Here is a 24,668-nt window from a genome sequence, read left to right as displayed (position 1 = left end):
CATATTCCGATAAGCAGTGGGGTGCGACGGGAGAGACGGTCTGATGGTCCAAGAGGTCCCTGGCCCCGGGCATCCAAATCAGGGCTGGCGTCCCAACGGAAGGCATGAATTAAACCCCCTGCCCACCCCCGTCCAGGGGAAAAGTTCATGTCAGCAAGCCCCCAGTCGACGATCGCATTTTGGTCAGGAAAAATCTACACGCCCTCTCCCAGCCGACGAAAGCGTTATACCAATCTCAGGTCATTGGCAAATCCATAAAACAATAGATTAAAAAAAATAATAAAATGCTACACACACACACAAGAGACATCAACTATTATTTACAAAACCGCCAAATATTGATTTCAATATGACCAGTTTATCCTCAAGCTACAGACATTTAATCAGAATTAAGGAAGGAGATAAACAAAAAGATAATTGCTGTTGCACATGTAGCTAATCGTTACTAACTCCAAAAATAATAAGTCAAAACACTCTAAAAAATAAAAGGTGCTTCAGAGGTTCGATACACAGTAGCACCCCCGGTTCCGTATAGCACTATTGTATACCACTGGGATTCTTTAGGGGTTCGTTACCACTCCTTTACAGTTGAAAGGTGAAGGTCTATATATAAGCTTGGGCATCGTTTTAATTTGGGCGATTCCGGTCCCGATTCCGGATCCTCATTTCAATTCCAGTTCCAAATCATTCTCGATTCTTTTCGGGGGCTGGGTCAAAAAAGTTTCAACAAAGACCGTCCAAATTATGAACATCCATTTTCTTAGCAGCCTGCAGCAGAAATTAAAATGAATATTTGACTTGGGGTTCTTTATAACCAGTATCAATATCAAGCATATGAACTAAAATGTGTGTACAACTAACCCAATTGACTCAGCATTTTGGCACAAAAAAATAGCTTCACACGACACCGGTAAAAACAAAAGTAAATCAAGTCGCAAGAAAAAGAGTAATGAATGGAACCAAATTCTCTGTAAAATGTTGATTCTTTTACCTAAGCACCGATGAGACACAAGGTTAGTGTTTGTGATACTGTGAGACAATGTTTTAGTGACTCATTGTGATATAAACTTGCTAGTTTGACCTTTGGTGAGGTTTTAACTCAATATTAAGCTTGTAATGCGACTGTTTCTACTTTCTTTCCAGTATGCTAAAGTAATTGATATTTTACTTTTGTGTTTGTCATCAGCGCTTACGTTGGTTTGAAGACTAAAATAAACGCTTGAAAACCATCAGTGCAACCCACCGTTTAACTCGTTAGCGGCCTCAGCGTCGGCGTGGACGTATTTTATTGCTTCACACTCACCCAAATGACTTCACTGAAGTTCCGCGTATTGTAGGCTGAGGCTCGGCGCTGGAGAGAGCACGTCAGACTTCTACACATCGTGAAAGCCATCCTTTGCACAATATAATCTTATTCCAAGTGTTGCGGTGAGGTGACTGGTCATTTATTTTAACATAGTTAAGACACACTTTTGTTCGCGCTGTCGTCGGGCACAAGTACGTCTTCGTGCGGCTTCTTCTTGGTTGGTTTTCGCCACTTTCTTCTTCGGGGTCGGCGGACTGTAGGCATCGAAACTGGGAACCGAAATGTTTTAATTTGAACGATTCTGGGACGACTGGAATGTTAGTCCCGGTTCCAATCGTTTCTCGATTCTCGATGCCCAAACCTATCTATATAGCACCCGTAATTCTGTGTTGCACTATGGAGTATTTTAGAACTGTAACCCAAGAACTATTTGGTTGGATATCGAAGAACCATTTGATCCATTAATGATGATGATTTGTTTTGCTTATTTTTCTTACAGCTAGTGTCCTGTCTTTTATTGGGTTTTTTCTCTGTGAACTCCTTTTTCTTTCTGTCACTCCTCTTTCAAACCTCTTCCTGTGTTGACTGAAATTTTCAATACATATCCATCACAATACAAGGAACCACAGTAGCAGTATATATATATATATATATATATATATATATATATATATATATATACAAAACTCCATCGTTGCACAGTAAAACTGTTCCGGCGTAAAAGGAATGCAGATTCTCCATTTTGCTTGATCTAGCAGCCGAACAGGACAGTTTAAGAAAACAAAAACATTTGGTTCTAGTTTGGCGCACTATAGAACCACTGGATAATTATTGGTTCTGTACAGAACCACTAAGAATGAGTGCTAAATAGTACCCAAAAGTGATTCGCCTCTTCATACAAGCCAAAGAAAAACACACAAAAAACGCATTTGGATACTATGTAGAACATGTGTGTCAAACTCAAGACTCGGGGGCCAGAACTGGCCTGCCACATGAGTTTATGTGGCCTGCAAAAGCAAATCATTTGAGTTAACTTGCAGGATTCTTGCTAAAAATCTGTTCCACAATTTAAAATTGTCATATGTAATAAATATTGCAAGTATTTTTTTTGTTACCAAACCCCTTTTTACAGTTACTGGTACTTCAACAACAATTGAACAAACTATTATCATTGAATTCTGATTTCAAAAGTAGTGATCCATCAATTTGTTTTGTCTATGTAATAATAAGAGATAATAAAACATTTATATGGGTTCACGGTAAAGAAAAAAAAATCAGGAACTGAAACTAGAGGACTTCAAGAACATTTATATTTCCTCTTTAGTGAGGGAAACAGGTGGAGAAACACGGGTGCAAAAGTCATGTCCGTGCCATTTTGTGAATCCCTGGTGAGTTGTTATAGTTCTGCAGGCCCATACAAAACAAAAACAAGCTTTGAACAATCAGGTGCAAAGGAGTTCAACAGTTCACGTATAAGGTTGCAAACCTCTTACCCTCATGGCAGTCGACAACCAGGGCAGAAATCGGGACACCCTGGTGTACACACCAGGCCTCTTGGGCGTGGCACATTCTTTTCCCCAGCTCACCACCCCCAGCAAACGGTATCGGCTGGTTTTGGACAAGCGGTCCTCTGCCATAAAGGGGCCGCCGCTGTCTCCCTGACACCGTCAAATATTACCGTACATAAGAAACATATTGATAGAAAAGCATTGATATCAACCAGCATGTGCCATAACTGACAAGAAGGATTATGCGCCTCCTGTACACACAAAGACAAAACATCTCAACTCACATCAAAAAAACTCTCACACTCATTGAAAAATGCTCTCGTATTCATCAAAAAGCCCCAAAATGTACTCACTAAAAAAAACTCACTTTGACAAAAAAAGAGGTTTCCCTAGGAAAAGTGACTTTTTTCTGTGTGCGTGTGTGTGTGTGAGATGTGAGAATGTGAGAAAGAAAGGTTCTGTTCGTGAGGTTTATTTTTGTGTGAGAGAGTTTTATTGGTGTGTGGGGTGGTTTTTGGGTGAGTGTGAGAGGTTTTTGTTTGTTTGTTTTGTGTGGGGAGTTTTTGAATGAGTATTAGACTTTTTTGTGTGGAGTCTTTTTTTGGATGACAGAGAGAGAGAGAGAGAGAGAGAGAGAGAGATTTATTGGTGTGTGTGGAAAGTTGTTTTGGTCAGTGTGATTGTTTTTTTGTGGGGGATGAGGGTGGGAGGTTTTTTTTGTGAGTGTTAGAGTTTTTTGGTGTGAGTGAGAAGTTTTTGGGTGAGTATGAAACTTTTTTAACTGTGGAAGTTATTGGTGTGTTTGTGGAATGAGAGAGATATTTCAGTGTGTGGAAGAGGTTTTGTGGTGAGCGTGAAAGGTTTTTGTTGTGTGTAAAAGGCTTTTTGGGGTGAATTTGCAGTCCTTAAAGTGTGGAATGTTTTTTGTATGTGTGTGAGATGTTTTTGGGTGTATAGGTACGGCACCTCATACGATAAAGCCACATGAACACACACATTAGTGCACAAACACACACTGACCTGGCAGGCATCCACACCTCCCTTCTCAAAGCCAGCGCAGAACATACTGGCAGTGATCTGGTTGTCATAGTAATCGGGCGCATTACACATCGCATCACTGATGATGGGGACGTTCGCTTCTTGTAGAACATATGTTTGATGACCTTGACGTGACAGCACAGTCTTATTGCAAGTGATACGATGATAATGTACTTTTTTGCATCAGCATCTGAATTCTGACATCAACTCACCAGAGTATCCTAAGCTCCCCCAGCCTATCACTGTGCCCATCTGCCCGTCTATCAGTCTCTGGCCGTACGCTGGCAGGCAAATGGGTTGGATGTATTCTAAAAACAGCAGAGGCGAACGCATGGATAGTGTTCCCGTTATCATTCATACTACGAAAAAAAAATATATGGACTAAAGCAGATGCAGCTTGTGCAAGCCACATTCACCAATTTGGATTGCCACCCCCACATTTGTTTTCAAGGGAACCTCATATCCAAATGCAGTTATAAAATGAGACACTAGATGGCACACGCGATCAAGTTGAAATGCTGTTTTGAGCGCACTCACCACTTCAATGCAAAAAAGATAACTGCCGAGCAAAACACTCAGCACACAAATAAACCTGATAGACTTTTAATGAGTGCTAATTACAAGCTCATTCTAAGGGAATAGGACAATTACTTGAACTAAATGCTTGAGCAAAAAAAAAAAAAAAAAACAACTGATAGTGTGTCATACCAGTGAAGATGATGGGCTTGGCGAGGGCCAGTACAGCAATGTCCCTGCTGTTGTCGTCAACGTTGTCGTCCACAAAGGGCAGGTAGCTGCTGTGGTAAACGATAGTTTTCACTTCCGCCACATTGGCATTGGCTGGTTTGTTGTAGATGGAGCCCATCAACACACGCCAGTGACTAACAAAGCCATTACGCCTAATAAAAAGAGAGGGACAACGAAACACCCATTGTTCATTGTTATTATTCTATTATTTGATCAAACCGTTCTTATTTTAAAGTACACCGACACAATCTTTTCAAGCCAATAAATAGCTGTTGGAGAATTCTGCCTCCTCAGCTTACGGCATTGTCAGGTAATTTTTAACAATATGTTTATTCTTGCAGTTAGCAATGGTGTAGAACTGCATGGCATCACAATTCACCTCTCATGTTAATGAAGTAAATAATGGTGCAGCACAGTTCTACATCTGAATGGCAGAATTGTTTCCATACGGACCACTCTATCTCACTATAGGATGCCAGTGACTTAATGCACTGAAGTGTATGTGCTAATGCACCCGATACATATGTTATCATATTAACAATTTGGTACTTGTGAACCGTGATCATTTTCAGAGTAATACACATCTGTCATTCTTGAGTAATGTTTGTGAATGTGCACTCTGATCATGAAATCTAATAGGAAGTAGTGGGAAGTAGCAAAGTAGAAACTTGTTACTGTACTTATTTATCAAATATCTGTACGTTACTTGAGTATTTCCTCTTCTGACGACTATTTACTTTTACCCCCTACATTGGAAAATAAATATCTTTATTTCTACTCCTTACTTTGTCAAACAGACTTACTTTTTTCAACCGCCGCCGATGACGACACGAGGTAACAAAAACGTGAATAGACAGAGGTTAAGTCAGTCGTGGTTGAGATCTTGATTGATTGCTTCATTGAGAAAAAAAGGGACAGCAGCGACATGAAGGAAGGTGAATCAGGGAGCATTAAAAACAATGGCAACATATTCGGAGAAACAAGATATTCCACACCCATGACCTTATTCAAGCGAATTGTTGTTTGTTGGCTCCAAGAAGGATTTATGGAGAATATGTTATTTCTTGTGACAGCCTAAAAACAGCTTCTAGTGTTAAGTACGTTGTTTTAATGGCATTAGTGCATGCACCAACATTATCTTGCTTTTTTTTTTTTTTTTTTACGAGCACTATGGAAGTTCATTAAAGAGGAAAATTATTTTGTGTGCAGAGAAGTTATTTTGTTTTTTCATCGTGCCAAGTCATCAAAATGGGTATTGTAGATAATTGACAGTACAAACTCATTTTTGCTTTTTAATTTTCTACTTGAGTACATTTCAGTACTTTACTTAAGTAAAGGGGTTGAATTAGTACAACTCTTTTTTTCTTCTACTTAAGTACATAGTGTGAGTACATTTACTACCTGTTCTAATAAGGGATGATCTTTATTTCATGCATAAAATCAAGCTCTGCCTCTTACTTGGGGAAGCAGTGAGCTGCAGAGACAACCCAGCGGTCTGAAATGATGGAACCTCCACACTGATGAACTCCATCATACTGCAGGCTGACCTGCCATGGCCAGATGCCCTGCCTCGCATCCACGCCACCAACTATACGGTCTTCTGCAAAATTGCGCCTGCCGCAGTCTAGCGAGGGAGAAAGAATTGATTTCCGAATGAAGTGTGTGTGCCCCAACATACTGATGGGATGGGCGAGAGGAAAACAAAGATGAAAATGAAGCAAGAGTGGAAAGATAAAAATATGGGTTGACATCTTACCTTGGCACAACAATGTGAGAACCTCCTTGCTCTCACAGTCGCTGGAACATAAGCAACACTTGTTAAGAGAAGACCAACCTATCTAATCAGAATTAAAGTACAGTGGAATCTAAGTCAAACTGTGTGTAAAGTTACAAAACAATGTCCCACCCTAATCTCCTGAAAGACCTCATGCTGCTGATTATCTTTTTGGCTTTTTGTAGCTTTTCTTGCATCCACAAAAGAATGACAAGACTCAACAAGCGTTGTTAAGAGAGGAATGTGGGACGACACAAAGAGTATACAGTGATCCCATCCCTTGCTAGATCACGGTTTACTGCGGATTCAGTGCATCGCAGAATTTGTTTTTTTTTAGGTCAGTGTAGTGCAGTTACTGATCTGCAGACCTCTGACGCAGCTCGCTTCATTGACTATATGATTTTAACGTAGCAGCACTGACTAACATGAGGTCAACTGAGCTCTTATTCTTTGCAGAAAAAGAAACCTGACTGAGTCAACTCAACATGTGGTAAGTCACCAAATTGGTTGAGGATACAAAGAACATGACGGCAAAGCCACTGTCAGAGTTTTATGAAATAAATTCACAAATATAAACCTTGGTCCGAGCAATACCACACACCTATAACAATATCAATTAGAAAATAATGCAAGTAAAGAGCAATGCTGAGCTTGATTTTCTACAACTACAGTAGTTACAAACATCAGCATGATGAATTCTGGGTTCCCATAATGCTTTTTGCTGACTAAATTGCCAGGAACACCAGTGTGAGAAACAGTGCTGATGCATAAGGCAGGAAATTGCCTAATCACACCATGCCCACATGCACTGTTGCTGACGTCTTTCAAGCAGAGCACACCCACCTAAAATAGGCACGTGTTCATATAGTGTGGATGGTGACCTCAGGTGGCGCAAATAAAATATCTGCACCTCTCTAAAGTATCACAAATTAGCAATTAATTGCATATATGAGTCTTATGAATGTATAGAATAATACAATAAATATTTTGTCGCTACTTTGTGGATTTCATTTACCGTGGGGGTTTTCTGGAGCGAAATCCCCGCAATAAATGAGGGATTACTGTACACTAAAAGTTACTAGAAAGCACGTTCAAAGCGGTAAGACTACAGCTTCATTATGCACATTGTCCCTTGTTATCAACATTAAGACTGTTTGTTTTTTTACATTTTAATGCCAACTGCAGTCATCTTATTTTTTTTATGACAAAATAATGCTTTAAAAAAAATGGATCCGTGATGTCTGCAATATGATTCACCTTCGCTGGGTTTTATATTTTATTCATTTTTTTGTGTGTGTCTTAATCTTAATTAAATGGCCTGTAGAGTTCATAAAATTGTACGAACCAAGAACCAAGAATGTCCAGTCATACATCTTCTGTACCGCTTACAGTCATTCAGGTCACAAGTGAGCTCTCCCAGTTGATTTTGGGCGAGATACGGGGTACGCTTTAGCTATTATGTCGCCAGTCAATCGCTGGGCACATACAGTATAAACAAACAACGGACCTCTTTGGAAAGTCAAATCTCCTGACATTTCTGCCACTTTTCCTTAACCTTTGTTGCAATACGTCGACGGGTCAAGGAGAGAGGAAAAGGTGCTTCCTTTTGAACATAGGAAAGGGCAGCACCGGTTCAAATGAATTCAGCTCCACTTTTCCTCACTGACGTCATCGCACGATGGCAAGTATTGCCGGCGTATGTCTCCAGCTTGCGGACTTTACCTGCAAAATATTTGCTTCATAATAAAATGAAAAGAAAATGTTTTGACCCATTTTTTGTTTACGTTGCTATTATATACTTAGAGTGTATTCTTGATGCATATTTATTTATGCATACTGATTTGTCTATATTTTTGAATAAAACTAAAAGTTTTATCAAATAATTTTTTAAAGTCGGTAGTGTGAAACTCAAGTGTCTTCGCTTTGTTGGTTGTCTGTTCTTTTAAATATTGCTACTGTCAAGGATTGTGGGTAGTATACTGTATCTCACTTCTTTCTTAAAAGTTAGTCCGTAGTAACCTATGTTAAAGGTTGCGTAAAAGTCGCAGTAGGGCAACTTTCCTAAGCATTTTTAGAATTCAAACGACCGATCTTCCAAGTACTTCCGGGTCGTATCGCTTGGATAGGTTAGGAAAGGAAAGTTTCCGAAGCAAAAACGGGAATCTGAAGAGGCCCGTTCGCACTCACATTCACACCAAAGAATCACTGCATGTTTTGCAATGTGGGAGGAGGCTTTCTCGTTGAAAAGCCACACAAACACCAGAGCAACATGCAAACTCCACAAAGAAAGGCTGGAGCCCCGATTAAAAAAAATAAATAAATAACAATCTCGCAACTTGTGAGGCAGATGTGGCAACCACTCGTCCACCGTGCCATTCTAGAATGTATTATTTTTCATTTCCACTTCTATTTTCTATATAGAAAAGTCCTTAAAGGTTCTAATGCCACGTGTAAACTGAGTAGATGGGTGGAAGAACGGGATGAGAACTTCGACTGACCAGATATTTTGCAAGATCAAATTGTCATGTCAGTGTAGCTACCATGGGAACAAAGAGTCTTTGATTTTCTTGCCGTAGGTCAGCTTTTCAGTGCTGACACAGAAGAAGTCTCCACCGTCACCGCCGACGTCTTGCACAGACGTGATGGAGTAATTCACCACGCTGAAAGAAGCACACGTTCGTTTTGCGTTGTTCATATGACGGACCTTTTAAGATGGTCTCACCTGACAAAGCCAACTTCCTCGCAGCTGACAATAGCCAGCAGCTCATTGGCTGAGGAGGAACAGACCTGACGCCACCTCTTCTGAGTGGAGTCGAAGACTCTGAGATGTTGGTCAGCAGAATTTACTTGGACTGTATGTGATTATATCAACATCTTAGTGGGTTTTGACAGTGATACACAAAAGGTTTTAGCTTCAATGTACAGTAGTGAATGCATTCGTGGCACAATATAATGATCTCCATTAGATCTGTATCAAATATTCTGCCTACCCAAAGGTAAAAATGTTCATTTTTGATTTAGTAAGAGCAATATTAATTTTAAAAAAAATGTTATGATTGTAGTTGTATTTTGAAGTGGTGTGGAATTAGTACAGCCCCATTCTATAGCAACAATAACGTTGTAACGTTGCAAAAGGAATACCCCCCTCTGTCGAGCAAAACTGACTCCTACCTTTGTTAAGAGAGAACATTTGATATTTGTATGGTGAAAGTGGTCACAATGTGGGTGGTCGGGATATGCAAATCAGTATGTCGTACCATCGTAGTATCCTGCGTCTTCCTCCACAGAGCAATACGTAACTACAGAGGAGACATAAGATACGCGTACATTCATTGAGGCAGTACATATTTTGTTTTAGAATGTGTTTAATATCTGTGTATTTTCCACTGCGCGTGTTGGTGTTTGTGTCTGACCTATGGCCCAGACTGCTGCGCCAATGGCTCCCAAAGTCATCAGCACCACACACACCCACATCAGCCGGCAAGGGGTTACTACACAGGTGAGCGAGATCCCCCGGTTCCCTGCACACACACATGAATGTGTACGTCTAACGAGCAGAGTTTCAAACTGCACTAACAACACGAGGAATTATAATAATTACGAATAGTGGAGTGAAAGTGTACATCAATCCATACGTTTTAGTGTGAATAAAAATATAGTCCGAGGATTTATTTCGATACAGTGGCATGCAAACATGTTTTGCTGCCCGGGGCCAAATAGGCTTTGGTGATGGCCCTTGAAAACCAATCAGCGGTTTTTCTCGAGCAAAAATCATGTCGGCGGGTTTGGATGCCGATGCATGAATCAGCGATCCACTTTTGGGTACCAACCCACCAGTTGACAATCGCTGGTCTAAAGTCGAGTGTCTGCACAAGAACAAACTTCAGGATAGGGCTGACAACTGGCAAATATCTTTCGAATAAATTATTCTATCGATTATTCAATTGGTTAAACAAATATTTTCTATTTAAGTTATTGCAAAATGTTTTGGGGGAAGATTACAGTTTATTAAAGGATTTCTTATGATTTGGTATATTTGAATGATTTAACAAAACCAAATAACAATTAAGCAATAGCACTCAAGAGGAAGTAATGTTGTACTCACCAACCTTTCTGAGACTGTCAGTTACAGGTTATTCATATACAGGAATTGTTGTTACCTTTTCTACGGAGGTCATGTTGTTTGCTGTGCATTACCAGGAATAAGTAAACTACTTGACAAAAATGACTATCGGCTTCTAACATATTTTGGGAAAATGTCGTAGGCAAGGGAAAACACATCACTTTTAGCCCCACCACTTCAATTTCATATTAAAAAGAGTATTTTTGAGGGCCGCTGTCAGTCATGCTCCCTGAGAATCGTCTTCACTATTCTGCCCCTGACAAGCGCCCATTGGTGTCCAAAAGAGACAAAAACTACTGTGATGCTAAACATTCTTTTGCCCGTTTTTTCCCCCCAGGGCAGCTCTTGAAGCAATCGCAGCCTAAGACAGAACAAGAACTCTATTGTCCACTTCTACCTGAGACCACTACTGTGGGTCTTTGTTATGAGGGTTCCTATAATGCTGGTTTATTGTCTGCTTTATTGGAGCATGCATTCTATAGATTCATTTCAAAATGATTCATGTTGTACACGCGGTGATGGATAGTTGTGTCTCTGCCATGATCAGGAGCGCCATTTACACACGTCACAGAAATGCAACGTTAAGGGAAAGACTCTTGAATAATCACTCAGGAATGATCAGTTTCATTCTTGACACTGAAAATGTGCCATAGAGTTTATTGTATCTTGGTGTTTATACAGTCTCGTGAGATACATTACTGCAGTGAATATCCTTTTGACCTCTTCCTGACATTTGGACTTTGGGAAACAGATTCGAAAACAAACTAGAAAACCAGGAAGATCCTTTTTTTAATTCATCTGGTTTAGTGTGGTTTTTTTGGAGGGGGGGGTGGGGGGTGGGGGGGGGGTGCGGGGTTAAACAAGGCTCAGCTTATTTCAACACAACTTTGCTCCAATTTAAATAGGAAAGCTCTCTTCCTGACAGCAGAGATAGTGGTTTAAAAAATAATAATCACCAAGTGACCTCAGTCGGTGTTAGGGTTCACATTTCATATAAACACAGTGTCATACAATACAGCAGTGGCATGAATATTCTTTCGAAGGCAAAACTTTGTGTGAAACTGCCAATGCTGTGCAAGCAACTGATCCGTGGCACTGAGCATCCCCTCAGTACGGCAAGGAGGACCACAAAGGCTTATTTCCTGTCACTTTTTGAGGATTGACAAAACAGACAGGAATTGATCATTTATCTTGTCTGGGATGTTGAATCGACAAATAGAGGTAAAGCAGCCAGCCAGCTTGGAACAAATCTGTTAATAGTTAACAACAGTCAAATGGACTGATGCCTGCTCACTGTCCAAATGCACACAGCAAGCACAGCATTTTAATATGTGCCTGCGTGTTCCTCTGTACGTGAGTGTGCATCTGTGTTCGAGTGTGTTGTGTGTGTGTGTGGGGAGGGGAGGGGGGCGTGTGTGTGTAAATGAGTGCGTGCATGGTGTGGTATTTACCCATCTTCCCCTCTTTTACGACTTTTTCAGCATTCATCTGTGTAGAATAGGAGGGAGAAGGCAACTATAGAAGATGGTCTCCTTGTCCTGTCTTCCTTCTTCAATCCCTTGATTTCTTATGGCACCAACTCCTCTGAAAAGATCAATTGATACTGTAGCTCTGATATGGAAAATATCAAAGAACCTCCAAGTTTCATCGTAACCACACATACGAATTTCTGGAACTTAATAGTACAGTATGTACTGTATGTATTTTTCCCCCCTGTAACTTAATAGTACAATATGCATGTTTTTTCAGGATAGAAAGATAGATAGATAGTAAAAATGAAAAAAAAATACAAAAACAGCATTTGAGGGGGCCCTCAAATAGCAGTATCCAAACAACTACAGTGAAAAAAATTAATGAATAAATATCTTTTTTTTTTTTAAATAAAAGTATTCGTGCCAGTGGGGGGAAAAAAATGACCTGACCTAAATGTTTCAACAGTGACCTAAATACACATAGTATGCATCCAAAGCTGTTATGCATTGTAGGCACAATAGTAGTTTTTAAAACAAAATCAGGCGGTTAAAGCGTCTGCCTCACAGTTCTGAGGACCGGGGTTCAAATCCCAGCCCTGCCTGTATGGAGTTTGCATGTTCTCCCTGTGTCTGCGTGCTTTTCTCCGGGTACTCCGGTTTCCTCCCACATCCCAAAAACATGCACGCTAAGTTGATTGAAGACTCTAAATTGCCCGGAGGTGTGAATGGTAGTTTGTTTATATGTGCCCTACTATTGGCTGGCGACCAGTTCAGGGTGTATCCTGCCTCTCGCCCGAAGATAATTGGGATAGGCTCCAGCACGCCCGCGACCCTTGTGAGGGTAAGCAGTACAGAAAATGGATGGGGAAAACAATTATCATGTATAAACAAGGACATAGAAATCATATTATTATTGTGGTTTGGGTTCACAAAACACAGCCCTATTTATTCAAGTTTGCATTTGCAAATCGTTTTCTCCATTCGTTATGGACTGTAGGACAATACTTTTGACTGTGAGCATTAACAAACGTTGACTTTTTGTGGCAAAACAAAAAGGGCTAAGTCTTCAACTAAACATCAGCAGCGATCCTTCGTTCTAAATGACAATACATCTTTCAAGTAGGCTCACCTGTCTCCTTTGAAAGCAGAGGTACTGGTAGTTTCTGGTAGTCCTTAAGAAGTGAACAGAGATGTTGCATTTGGTCCACTTTGGTGAAAAATAAATGCCCAAAAATATTTGAACGTTGTTCGGTCGATAAATAACAGTATAGCACTTTTTCCCCAGTTATGCCTGTTCCCTCACAGGTTACTGACCCCAACAAAGCGCTGGGGGAAAAAAGTTTTTCACGTCGTTTTATTCTCTTTCTTTCTTTCTTTTTTAAACACTTTCTATCGCCCCAAACCACCTGCGTCAGCTAACAATATAAAGTGCAACACCTGAAAGACGAGTAAGAGCGAAAACGGAATTTGGATGAGCTTCATTCGAAGTTTCGTCGCTGAGTGTTCGTCCTGTGACGAGGCGAGGAGGAGGGGCGTGCGTGCGTGACGTCATGACTGGACCCGCGTGCACTGTGCGTCCACGCCGACACGTCGAAGTGGATGGACCAGGGTGGGCAAACTTTGGGACCGCTCAAGGGACACGTTTCATTTTGAAAACCAATGGATGGGTCAGGTCGTTTCCAGGTTTCTTCTCATATCTAAATGATAGTTCATAGTCATTTTTTATTTTGTTTTATTCATAATTGTATTATTTAGAATGAATCTACTTATTAACTGACCAAGTATCCAATAAAATTGAATTATTATTATTATTATTATTATTAGAGAGGCTTCAAGGCCTCCTTCTTGCACTCTTACAGTCGTGGCTGTCCATACAATTTAAATTTTTAAAATTTATCAGACCGTATCCGTGAGACTCTGTCAAACATTATTACACATATCAAATTTGACTTATTCATTCAGCACAATTAAGCAAAGGGGGGGGGGGGGGGGGGAATGTCGAAAATGATGTTTTGGCAATCTTAAAGGAGGAACCTCTGGTAAGTGTTGGTCACAAAGCTGAGTGTAAAATGTACAGTTTGTATTGAAAACACATATATTTAACACTTAACTAAAGTTTCACATTTGAAAGGGGGACAGAGAACAAGTCTACGTAGGCTCAGGGTCGACGTTGCCAAAACAACAACTTTGCATCTTGATTTGCTTCGTAATGACCTCAATGATGCAGCATGTGGGGGGGGGGGGGGGGGGGGGGAATATATATATACTTGCACGTATAATATTTTCTGCCATCCTCATAAACATCTTTCTTTGTTGTCTATTTATCGCAGATACAATTATAATTTTGAGACGGCAAAAGCTCCTGAAACGAGCAGTCTTGTTAAACAGGGTCTTGTTGATGTACATTCTCAAGTTGTTCATGTTTGATAAGGCACCACTGACCGACACTGAGCAGAGCACAAGACCCAGAAGGACAGTGACTCCCAACAGCAGGACACTTGTTTACAAAATGGATGTGGACATCAAGACTTCATTCTCTATGTTCCTTGTTTACCTCCTATACGTGGCAATTGCTGTGGGTGGATGCGTCTACTCATTGCATTCACTCTCTGTCACATTTTTATACGCTTAGAAAACCAAATAATGCAATGGATTGAGCAGTTCAGTGACACTTGAGTGTTATGGATGCGGTCGAGTACAAGGAGCCTTACCACTCTGATCCCAACAGTTATGGGAACATTGTTCTAAATTCAAATTGGATTCACTTTGCAAACTGCGGTAGGAAAAAAGCTTCGGAAAGCTCATGAAATGCTATTTGCACATTCTATTTTGCGGCGCCGAGTAAGTTTTAACATTATATTGCACAACATAATTGCAGTATAGTATTACTTGTGACAAAATATTTATATTTGTCAATGCTGGATTCAATAAATCCATAAATGGACAACACAAACAAGTCCTTGCGTGTCTAGAACGAAAGTGAATTGGTATTATTAGTAGTAGTAGTAGTAATAGTAGTAGTATGACAGAAATGAAGACGTTCCCAATAATGTGCATGTTTATCCAACGCAAGAGGGCAGCATAGCCATTTGACCATGATGGCTCGTTGCGATGAAGGATAAAATGAGCTTCGATGAATGAATGTAAGGCAGCAGAGTGTTTTGAAGAAGAACAAAGAAAAATGCTTCAATTCATAAGAAATAGGGCCCAACTTTAAAAAAAACAAAAAAACAAAAAAACAGGAACTCTTTAAAGGAAATAGGGCTGTCTAAATATACCAATTACGAGACTATCCGTCTGCATGATTACATCATCGATCTCTATCTCTATTATTGTAATTGTTTGTGTGTGCGGTGTTTGTCAAAGGCAAAAGAATGTAAATCACTGCCACAACGCAACCTTAAAGCCAGCCAAACCTGTTTGCTTTTTTTTGGGTTCTCCAATGCAGAAATGTGACATTTGAATGAGAGACTTTCTCACAGTCATCCTCTGCCCTTCTTCATCTGAAAGGAGAAGGAAGACGACGATCACACGACGATACAAACAATTTATTATTTGTGGCTGTTCACTGGACTTTATTGGCTCTTTCGAAAGACCTTTGGATTTATTTCTGAAGCGCTGTAGTTATCATCAATTAAGGTGTTCTACTGGGAAGCTTCTATTGATATCAAGGTTAGTTGTGGGTTGTTGTTGTTGTTGTTGTTTAAATTAAAGCTTAAGTATTAAATTCGTCCCTTTCTTCTTGATCCTGAACAGGTTTGCTTGAAATCAGGCTGGAAAACTCTCATTTGAAAATCTCAATTTGAAAGCAACTCACTTCAAGTGGAAATGAAATGGTTTTTGTTCGTGCAGTTAATGTCGAAGGCCAGACAACAGCTTTAATAAATGGAGCAATACAAAAATAAGACCAGTTCTAAAAAGGATTGGGTGAATATATGGCTAACAATCAAGTAAACTACTTTAGTTTTCAGGGTTCTACCAGCCATAATATTCTTACACTTTTGTTGAAACGCTCAGGAGTGGGTCCATAGCAATAAAACATAGACTTTGTTGTACTCTGCTGCCTGCTGCCAGGTCAGCATTGCAAATCTGTTATCGATAGTCTTACCTGGATGAATAAATCATGCAAAAGATTATGGTGGCACATATTTATTTTCACTTTTTCATCATTTCATGATTATTCGAGGACAGATTTCTCTCAAACGTTCTTGTGTGAGGGGACTACAAAATATTGTCTGTGCTTAACATTGTGATATGAAGTTTGAACAGATTGAAAGGAAAAAAATACACAAAGGATGAGGAAGAACATTGTCCTGTTGCTGCTGATCTTGATCTACATCATCACACCCTCATCAGGTATGTTTCTTTATATTTTGCATATTTTGCTCTCACTATGCAGTGCACATTTCATGCCAAAACACGGCTTTGAACGTTTAGTTTCAATGTGCAACAGCTGTCACATAACACTCGGTCTACGTGTACTGCCCCCGCCCCCTTGCAGCACAAAATACAACCACTACGTCTGCGATTTTTACACGACCGGTGGATGTATCTGTGTTTGTGGGGGACCCTGCCGTGTTGACCTGCGGTGTGCCTGAAACATCTGCTGTCACCTTCACCTTGTTTGGGGGTCACGGCAATTACAGCCTCACCTGCCCTGGTGGACATGTGGAAGATATCCCCCAGGTCAGATAGCGACTAGAAAACTTGTTTTGCCTTTAAAAAGCAGTTTATTGTTTAGGTAAAAACAAAAATAAACTGCTATTTTGACCATTCGTTACATGTAAATGATGAAAAATGGCTGTGTTTGCACAGCTTGTCTAATTGGCCAATGCTATCCAAATAGCATGCTGTTTTTTTTCTTTACACTAGGGCACATTTCCAAATAGTGCCACATCAGGAGAAAAAATATTCCCACCTGAACTGAGTAGTGTAAATACATCATCAATAGATGAGCTTGTGTCCGAAAATTCGGGGCATACGGCGTGTGTATCACAACAACAACAAAATGGCGAAACAATTGTTTTGTTTGTTTTTACGATACTGTGTCACACTACTCCAGCAAGTGATTTTCTTAAATTGCATATTGGTTGACAAGTGCTATTTAAATTACAGTTCTATTACCTGCAAGAATAAGGAGTAGTGTTGATTACCTGTACCATCAGCAACTACTGGCCTGGCATGCGTATTACATAGCATTTTCAATCCATTTTGGAAATCTGTGAGACCGGGGATTGTTTTGACAATACAGTGCCATGAAACATGATTTGCCCCTTCCTGATTTTGAATTGTTTTGGAAGCACAAACAAAGACAAAGGGCTCTATTTTCATGAATAGCTTAAATATGTGGTATAATTTCGTGGACCAGCGCACCCCAGCGCATCTAAAAGAGGGATTTCTGCACTGTTGTGTGCGCGATTGCAGCCGACTTCAATCTTGTCCAATCAAAGCGGCTCCTCTCATTCCAATTAAATCTTTGACATGGTGGAGGAAGAACCTAATTTGTTCAAATCCGGGAGGTCAAAGTGCACAAAGTACGTTTACATTTACGGAACTACAAACAGACCTCCACGGGCAGGTGAAAGATCACTAATATCTGCGCCGTGCCGGCCAGTGGGATGAATTAAAAAATATAATAATCATCATAATAATAGTCATGTGTTCGACAATGACAATTATTCACGGGGTTTGATGCCCACTGTTCACATATGAACGGATTACATTTGACATCCACCGCACAAGTCCGCAGGGCTCAGTATCTGTCTGCCTGTGCCCCGATCATATTCAACAAAAATCGCGCTAGACCAGCGGCCAACCTACTGCGCCGGACTTACAAGTGGTTCTGAGCAAGCCTAAGTTTAGACTGACTTCCCGCCACCAAATTGTCACTGTGCTGGCACATGTCAAAGGACAAACCCTTGTTGTGCCAGTACACCCAGCTGGTCGCAGACTGGTCTGCCAAATTGGCAGACACAAGCAGCGAGCCTTGTGCTGGTGCAAAAGTCAAGATACGCCAGTTTTTACCGCAGAAGCGCCACCTACAAAAACAGAGCCCAATAAATGCAGTTTTTAAATGTTGATTCCTTTTATAAAAGTGAAGAAATAACATTTCCATTTTTGCATGGTTGTTTTCATTAAAATATATACATGAGACATGTTATTATTTCAATGAAGACAAATGCAATTGCATAATGCTTTCCTCTTGCTTTTTATATGATTTAAGGCCATATTCAGGTACATCTTTGCATTAAAATTATGGAGTTCGTCCCTCATTATACAACAGCAAGGGATCTACTTTTGTCTACAGCCATCATGAAATCAACTACAACTTAAAGATAAAGCCTTTCAATGTAATTTGTATTCATTCCATGCCCTCATCTATGTCCTTAGGCTCTTTATGGAAGTTGTCAAACAAAAAAAGGACAGTCACTGGCTGTGTGGACCTTCAAAGGAACCTCTAATTCAGACAATAACACAAGAGTTGTTTGTCAGTTGCCAAATGGTTTCGACTCTTCCGCTGCCATCCTGCGTGTTTATGGTGAGGACTACTCCTCCATCTATCCATCAATTTTCTGTACCACAGTTCTATTCAGGTTTACAAGGTTTTGTTTCCATCTACCATTTCCCCCCACTGTTCCCCACTAATAGTCACTGACGGTGTAGTGGTACACTCGCCTGACTTTGGTGCGGGCAGCGTGGGTTCAGTTCCCACTCAGTGACGGTGTGACTGTGAGTGCGGATGGTTGTCCGTGTCTATATGTGCCCTGCGACTGACTGGCGACCAGTTCAGGGTGTAGTCTGCCTTTCGCCCAAAGTCAGCTGGGATAGGCTCCAGCGCCCCGCGACCCTAACCAGGATAAGCGGGGTTGAGGACGCATTCATGGATGTTTCCCACTAATGTCTGATGTGTTTACTCGTAGATGATGGAAGGAACATGGCCATCCTCATTGGCTGTGTGATCGGGGCCTTCTTTGGTACCATCCTGGTATTGGCTTTGTGTTTCATATTACTGCAGAGATCTGAGGCCTTCCAGAAATGTTTCTGTAAGTTGAGGCTTGAATCCAAATTTACTCCGTCTTGTTTACTCTATCAGGAACTACGCTGACCAATTATCTTAGACTCACTGATCATTAAAAGTTCCTTAAGTTGTGATGTTCTTTTTTCCCTTGTAGGGGTTAAGGAAGAAGAAGATGACACATTCTCAATCATATCCAAGGATATCAGAAACCAGAAGGAATGATAAAAAATAATAATAATAACCTTCAAACTAACAAATGATATAATAAAATCAGAATTAAAACCAATAATCTGTTTAAGTGCCAATATGGACTGTTATATATACTGTATATATACTATACATGAAACAGTTAAGATGGCAAAAAAAAAAATAACAACAGGGTAAACATGTTTTCTGAGGTTTCAGTGACACAAACTAAAATATCATGCTTTGAATGTTTATTTCAATTTGTAATATATAATTGCGATGTGAAGTATTTCCGACCCAGTCTTGTAATGCAATACATAATACAAAAGCATTATTTCTTTAAAACCTTCAAAGTGTCACATGTATGTAAGGCACATTTCATATTATAGGTTGTTTTAGTCAATCTGCGATGAGGGTGCTTTCTTTCATGAATTGAATTACTTTCATTCTTTTGTGGGTTTGACAAATTTAGGCCAGTGATGAAAGAATAAGATACTATTTGTGCTTCAGTCTGTTTTTTACGGCTGAGTCAGAAAGTGACAATTAGATAACTTCATATCAGATGGATATTGGCTGTGCGGTAATTACTGTAATTACAACAGGCATGCAGCAGTTTATACAGCTGATGTGTCGAGCACCGTGTTTGGTTGGGCTGCGTGTTCCCCCTAGTGGAGATTACCCCTTCATCTCTTCAGGCCTTTTTCCAAAAAAAAAATCGAATAAAAAAAAAAAGATCCAAATCAATAGATCAAAATGTTGGTTCCAGGAATTTTCCAACCACAGAGTGATTTTAAAGTTCTACGGCTGCTGCCAAGTGGTTGCAAGTAAGAGATTATTGCTGTGTAGGAGTTTATTGCAACAGCAATTGTGCACGGTCTAAGCACAAGCATCCGTCAAATATATCAATATTCCATGACAGATGATATACAGTAAACCCTCGTTTATCACCGGGGTTAGGTTCCGGATCACCCCCCGCATTGGGTGAAATCTGCGAAGTAGAGACCACATATTTTTGGGGATTATTTATCCATATTTTAAAGATGTATGAACCTCCCATTATTAATCTTCATCAAGCTCCTATTAACCTCTGCAGTACTCTTAGAAACACTTTCTATACGCTTAAACACCTTTTAAACTCTTAAACATACAGTAACACACAGTAGTACTGTACACTATGCATATTTTATTCCTTGTAATATGTGATTTAATGACTTTTTCTTTTTTGGTTTGTTTCTTTTTTTTTGTTTTAATGTTTTAGGCTACGAAGCGTTTATTTTATCACAATAACATTTCAGCAAACCTTTAAAATGCTGCGATATGGCAAATTATGCACAATATGAAAAAAAAAAATCCCCAATCCATTGAATCCTCAATAGGTGAACTGCGATATAGCGAGGGAACACTTCACTTATACTAACACATGCACGGGCCCCAAAACTTAAAAAAAAGAAAAAAGAAAGAGCTGTGTGCAGTACCACCAGATATCAGAACTGGAACTAAACCTCTATTTAGACCAGTATTCATTTGAAAGACGTGTTTTTTCAATTCATCAACTTCAAAAAAAAAATGACAACAATGTTGTGTTAGCACACCTTAGTTCTCAGTGGCTCAGTTTGCAATGTGCACTTGGCAAAATGACAAACAAAGACCATGAACCATTACAACACAGAAAGGACAAACTTCATGTACTGCGACCTCACTTCTGAAAGAACAGGAACCTGCGTCTTTTAGAGTAGACCTACTTCATGTCATTGATGTTTATCTGTCCCATGTGTACAATGCATGCGTACACCTCATTCATTGTAAGGGTAATTATAAAGATTCATTTTTTATTAGCGATAATAAGAAATAGACAATGAAATACAGCCACTGTCATTTGATCTTTTTTTTTTATCCGTCATTTGTATTGTAACACCTGTGTTAGACTTACAAATGCACATCAGCGGGAGGGAATTCTCTCTCATCTATTAGTTGATACAGCAGCAATGCAGCATGCAGCAATGTGTTGGTTCAGCTGCTCACTTAAAATGTATTTCTGTGTCTTGGGTCTACAAGAATAACAGGTGAGTTTATGTTACCTAGGATTTTGACGCGATTGGGTTTCACATATAATGTCAGCGAACCTGTTCTAAGCCTTTTAGTTTCACTGTTTGGAGACAAACACACTAAATACCACCATAACAGCACAACTATCGGTGACAGTGTGTGGGGGGGTGCACATGCACTGATAACCTCCACTGCTCAGTGTGTGTTCTCTCAGTGACATTGATTCGACACCATCATTGTCTTAGGAAACAGTGATTTTGACCACGCACAATAATAGCTAAAGAATAGCCAATTTGGACATACATTTAACAGCAACATGACAAGTCAAACAAAGTGGCTACACATGTACCAAACACTTCATTAGGCACACCAGCACAATCTAATGTGCTTTTTTAAGAAGGGTAATAATGATCATTGATCATGATTGACCCTGTCAAAATATTTATTTAACAATACGATAACTGATTATCATGGACAGAATGTATGAGTCAGGTCTTGTGTTGGTGTATTTAATAAAGTGTCTCCTACGTATGCAACATTTTTTATTGCCCTACACAATAGACTTTATTTTCATATACTGTACATAAGGGAATCAGTGAGTAATATAAATATGGTTGGCAGCTTCAGAATTTGCTTAAAGTTGTTAGCTGCAGCCAGAGGCAATTGTCGAGGCTAGGGCCCCAAGCCGAAGGGGGCCTTAGGAGACGGCTGACGTTGGGCAAAGACAGTGCAACAACAATGCGCCGCTGTCCGGAACCCCTTCATATCAGAATCAGAATCAGAATCATCTTTATTTGCCAAGTATGTCCAAAACACACAAGGAATTTGTCTCCGGTAGTTGGAGGCGCTCTAGTACAACAGACAGTCAATTTACAGAACACTTTGGAGATGGCCCCTTACTAAATATTGCTTGCTGGTGGGCCCAGAGAGACATTGGCGATATTAGTCCATCTCAACAACATAATGATAACCAGACATTGTAATGACACAGTGGTGTCGTTAGGCCTATTTTAGGCTTCAGGCACCCTAAAAAGTTTCTTAAGCCCCTAAATGATTTCCATCCATCAATTTTCCGTACCGCTAGTCCTCACTAGGGTCGTGGAACGTACTGGAGCCTATCCCAGCTCTCTTTGGGCGAGAGGGGGGGTACACCCTGAACTGGTCACCAGCACCTATAAACAAACAACCATTTACGCTCACATTCACACCTACGGCCAATTAAGAGTCTTCAGTCAACCTACCATGCATGTTTTTGGGATGTGGGAGGAAACCGGGGTACCCGGAGAAAACCCACGCAGGCAAGGAGAGAACATGCAAACTCCAAAGCTCCCCCCCCCAAAAAAAAGATTTTTTTTTAAAAAGAATACAAATTTTTGGGGAAAATCTGAAAGAATTTGAAAAAAATTGAAACAAAATTCACAGACAGGAAAATATCGGGAAAATAACTTATGGAGAAACGCATCAACTCAAATTCAATTTTAATACAGTGGCCCCCACATATTCACGGTTTGGCATTTGTAAATTCAACTATTTGCACATATTTTGGGGAACCTACCTCCAATTATTCGCATAAACCCCCGCTTAGAGACCAAAACAAATACAATAAAGCAGTATAACAAAGTGTGAAGGCTTCACTGTACTGCCTTGTGGTTTTCAGATGTGTTGAATATTAATATTTTATATGACATGCTTTCAACAGCTGTTACACGATGTGACGGGCTGGGAAAACAGTGTATCCTCCAGTGTATGTACAAACGAGTCACCCCTGCATGTCACACGCACACGCACGCATGCATGCAGGCACGAACACACACACACACACACACACACACAAACAGATATACATGCACGTACACAATAGTTTATACTCTAAACAAAGAGGAGGACCAAGTGCCACAAAATGAGGTGAAACTGAAAATAAAGACTTTAATCCGGGCTGCGGCTTTGCAATATTCAGACAATCTTTTGCGCCTCTCTACTCGTCTGTTCAGGTAAGCCAAGGTACGGAAGAGCACGGCATTATGGGAGCCAGGTTTTTATACGGTGAAAATCCTGTGATTGTAGTTTTGTTGGAAGGTTTGTTGTGAATCTAGTGTTTGGACAGAAAAAAATTTTGATTAAAATAATGAGCCTTGATATTATTAAGAGTTAAGAAAATATATATTTTTTTAAATTAGGGTACCTTTAAAATTGGGATTTGGTGTTGTTTATCAGCATTTGTGCAGCATACATGAGACTTGAAAGTCAAAATTCGGAGTGACCTTCATTCATGTCATGCTAGCTGAGTGTCACTATGACCTCCAGACAAAGGTCATGGTGGAAGATGACTAACAAAACATGCAAAGCAAGGGGATCTTTCTGCTATCATCAATCCAATTATTGAAACCTAGAAAGAGACGAATTACAAAACTACATATTGTGGAAACAGAAAAGTAACAAAAGGTTTGGCTCACTTCTTTATCCCACGCTTTTTTTTTTTTTTTTTTAAGTTTACCTTGCTTCCACTTCATTAACAGAATTCTTAAAGATACTTGGAAAGGTCAGTTGGAGTTGATTTCCGAAATAAAACATTTACGTCACAGCTCATAAAGGTTTTTAAGCTTTGTTTATGTTTATATTTTGTCAGTAAAATGTTACACGTTACAGTTTGCAAAAAAAAAAGCATGTATCTCAGTGAATTATTTTAAAGTAATACAGCAGGAATGGCTAAACTGTACATGCATGTTTATTTATGCATGCAAACAAAAACTTTTTGTTCCACTTCCAAACTTAACTGATTAAAAGAAATGGAAAACAACGGCCCAAAACATTGTGTTTGTTATTGGGTTTTCTTTCAAGATTTCAAGGGGGGTGTGTGTGGGGGGGGGGGGGGGGGGGGGTGCCCGGTGCGGCACATGACTGTGTTTGTCCTGGTGCTTTGGGATTTTTCTTTTATTTGAGAGGTGGAATGAAAGTTGACTGGAAACTTTGCTGTTTATTCTCCAAACATGCAAAATGTATCCCTGCTGACGGGACCCTGACCTCTCACACCACAAGGACGTGCCTCCTGAGGAGTGAGTGTGTGCGTGTGCGTGTGCGTGTGTGTGTGTGTGTGTGTGTGTGTGTGTGCGTGTGTGTGTTCATGCGCTCGCATGTGTAAAGCAAGGGCAAAGTCATGAGAACAAAATCGTGTCTCCTATTCAATTTCACAGCCATGCTTTCCTTCGCTCTCATTTTTGTGTCTTAACAGTTCTGAAGATGGGGCATCTCACGTTTGTGGCTGTGATGGCAGGTATAGTGCAAAATACACTTTCAAACATTTTTAATCTATCTAACTCATTACTTAAATTCACATGATTATTAAAGTATCGCATTGCATTTCTAGCTAGTACAATAAGAATTTTAAATAATAATTAAGAAAGTCGCGGAGCCCCAAGGCGAGCAGGAAATTCCACAATTAACATATTCTGT

General features: G+C 40.0%; 1 protein-coding gene across 1 annotated transcript; it reads right to left on the bottom strand.

Annotated features, from left to right (window-relative positions):
* Positions 1 to 2,622: 2,622 nt before the first annotated feature.
* Positions 2,623 to 13,362, bottom strand: hpn (hepsin). Its single transcript, XM_061673903.1, has 13 exons — positions 13,098 to 13,362; positions 11,948 to 12,080; positions 9,787 to 9,894; positions 9,631 to 9,672; positions 9,096 to 9,225; positions 8,914 to 9,033; positions 6,356 to 6,396; positions 6,058 to 6,223; positions 4,561 to 4,751; positions 4,065 to 4,160; positions 3,835 to 3,977; positions 2,800 to 2,964; positions 2,623 to 2,710 (listed from the first exon to the last, which is right to left on the bottom strand). Exons 2-13 carry the CDS (start codon positions 11,982 to 11,984, stop codon positions 2,666 to 2,668), a joined length of 1,284 nt encoding a protein of 427 aa, XP_061529887.1. The 5' UTR covers positions 11,985 to 12,080; positions 13,098 to 13,362; the 3' UTR covers positions 2,623 to 2,665.
* Positions 13,363 to 24,668: the final 11,306 nt, after the last annotated feature.

Source organism: Phycodurus eques, chromosome 4 (assembly GCF_024500275.1).
Source record: "Phycodurus eques isolate BA_2022a chromosome 4, UOR_Pequ_1.1, whole genome shotgun sequence".
Lineage (NCBI taxonomy): Eukaryota > Metazoa > Chordata > Actinopteri > Syngnathiformes > Syngnathidae > Phycodurus > Phycodurus eques.
The sequence above is the reverse complement of the archived record's forward strand: the minus strand, read 5'-3'. Positions and strand labels throughout refer to the sequence as shown.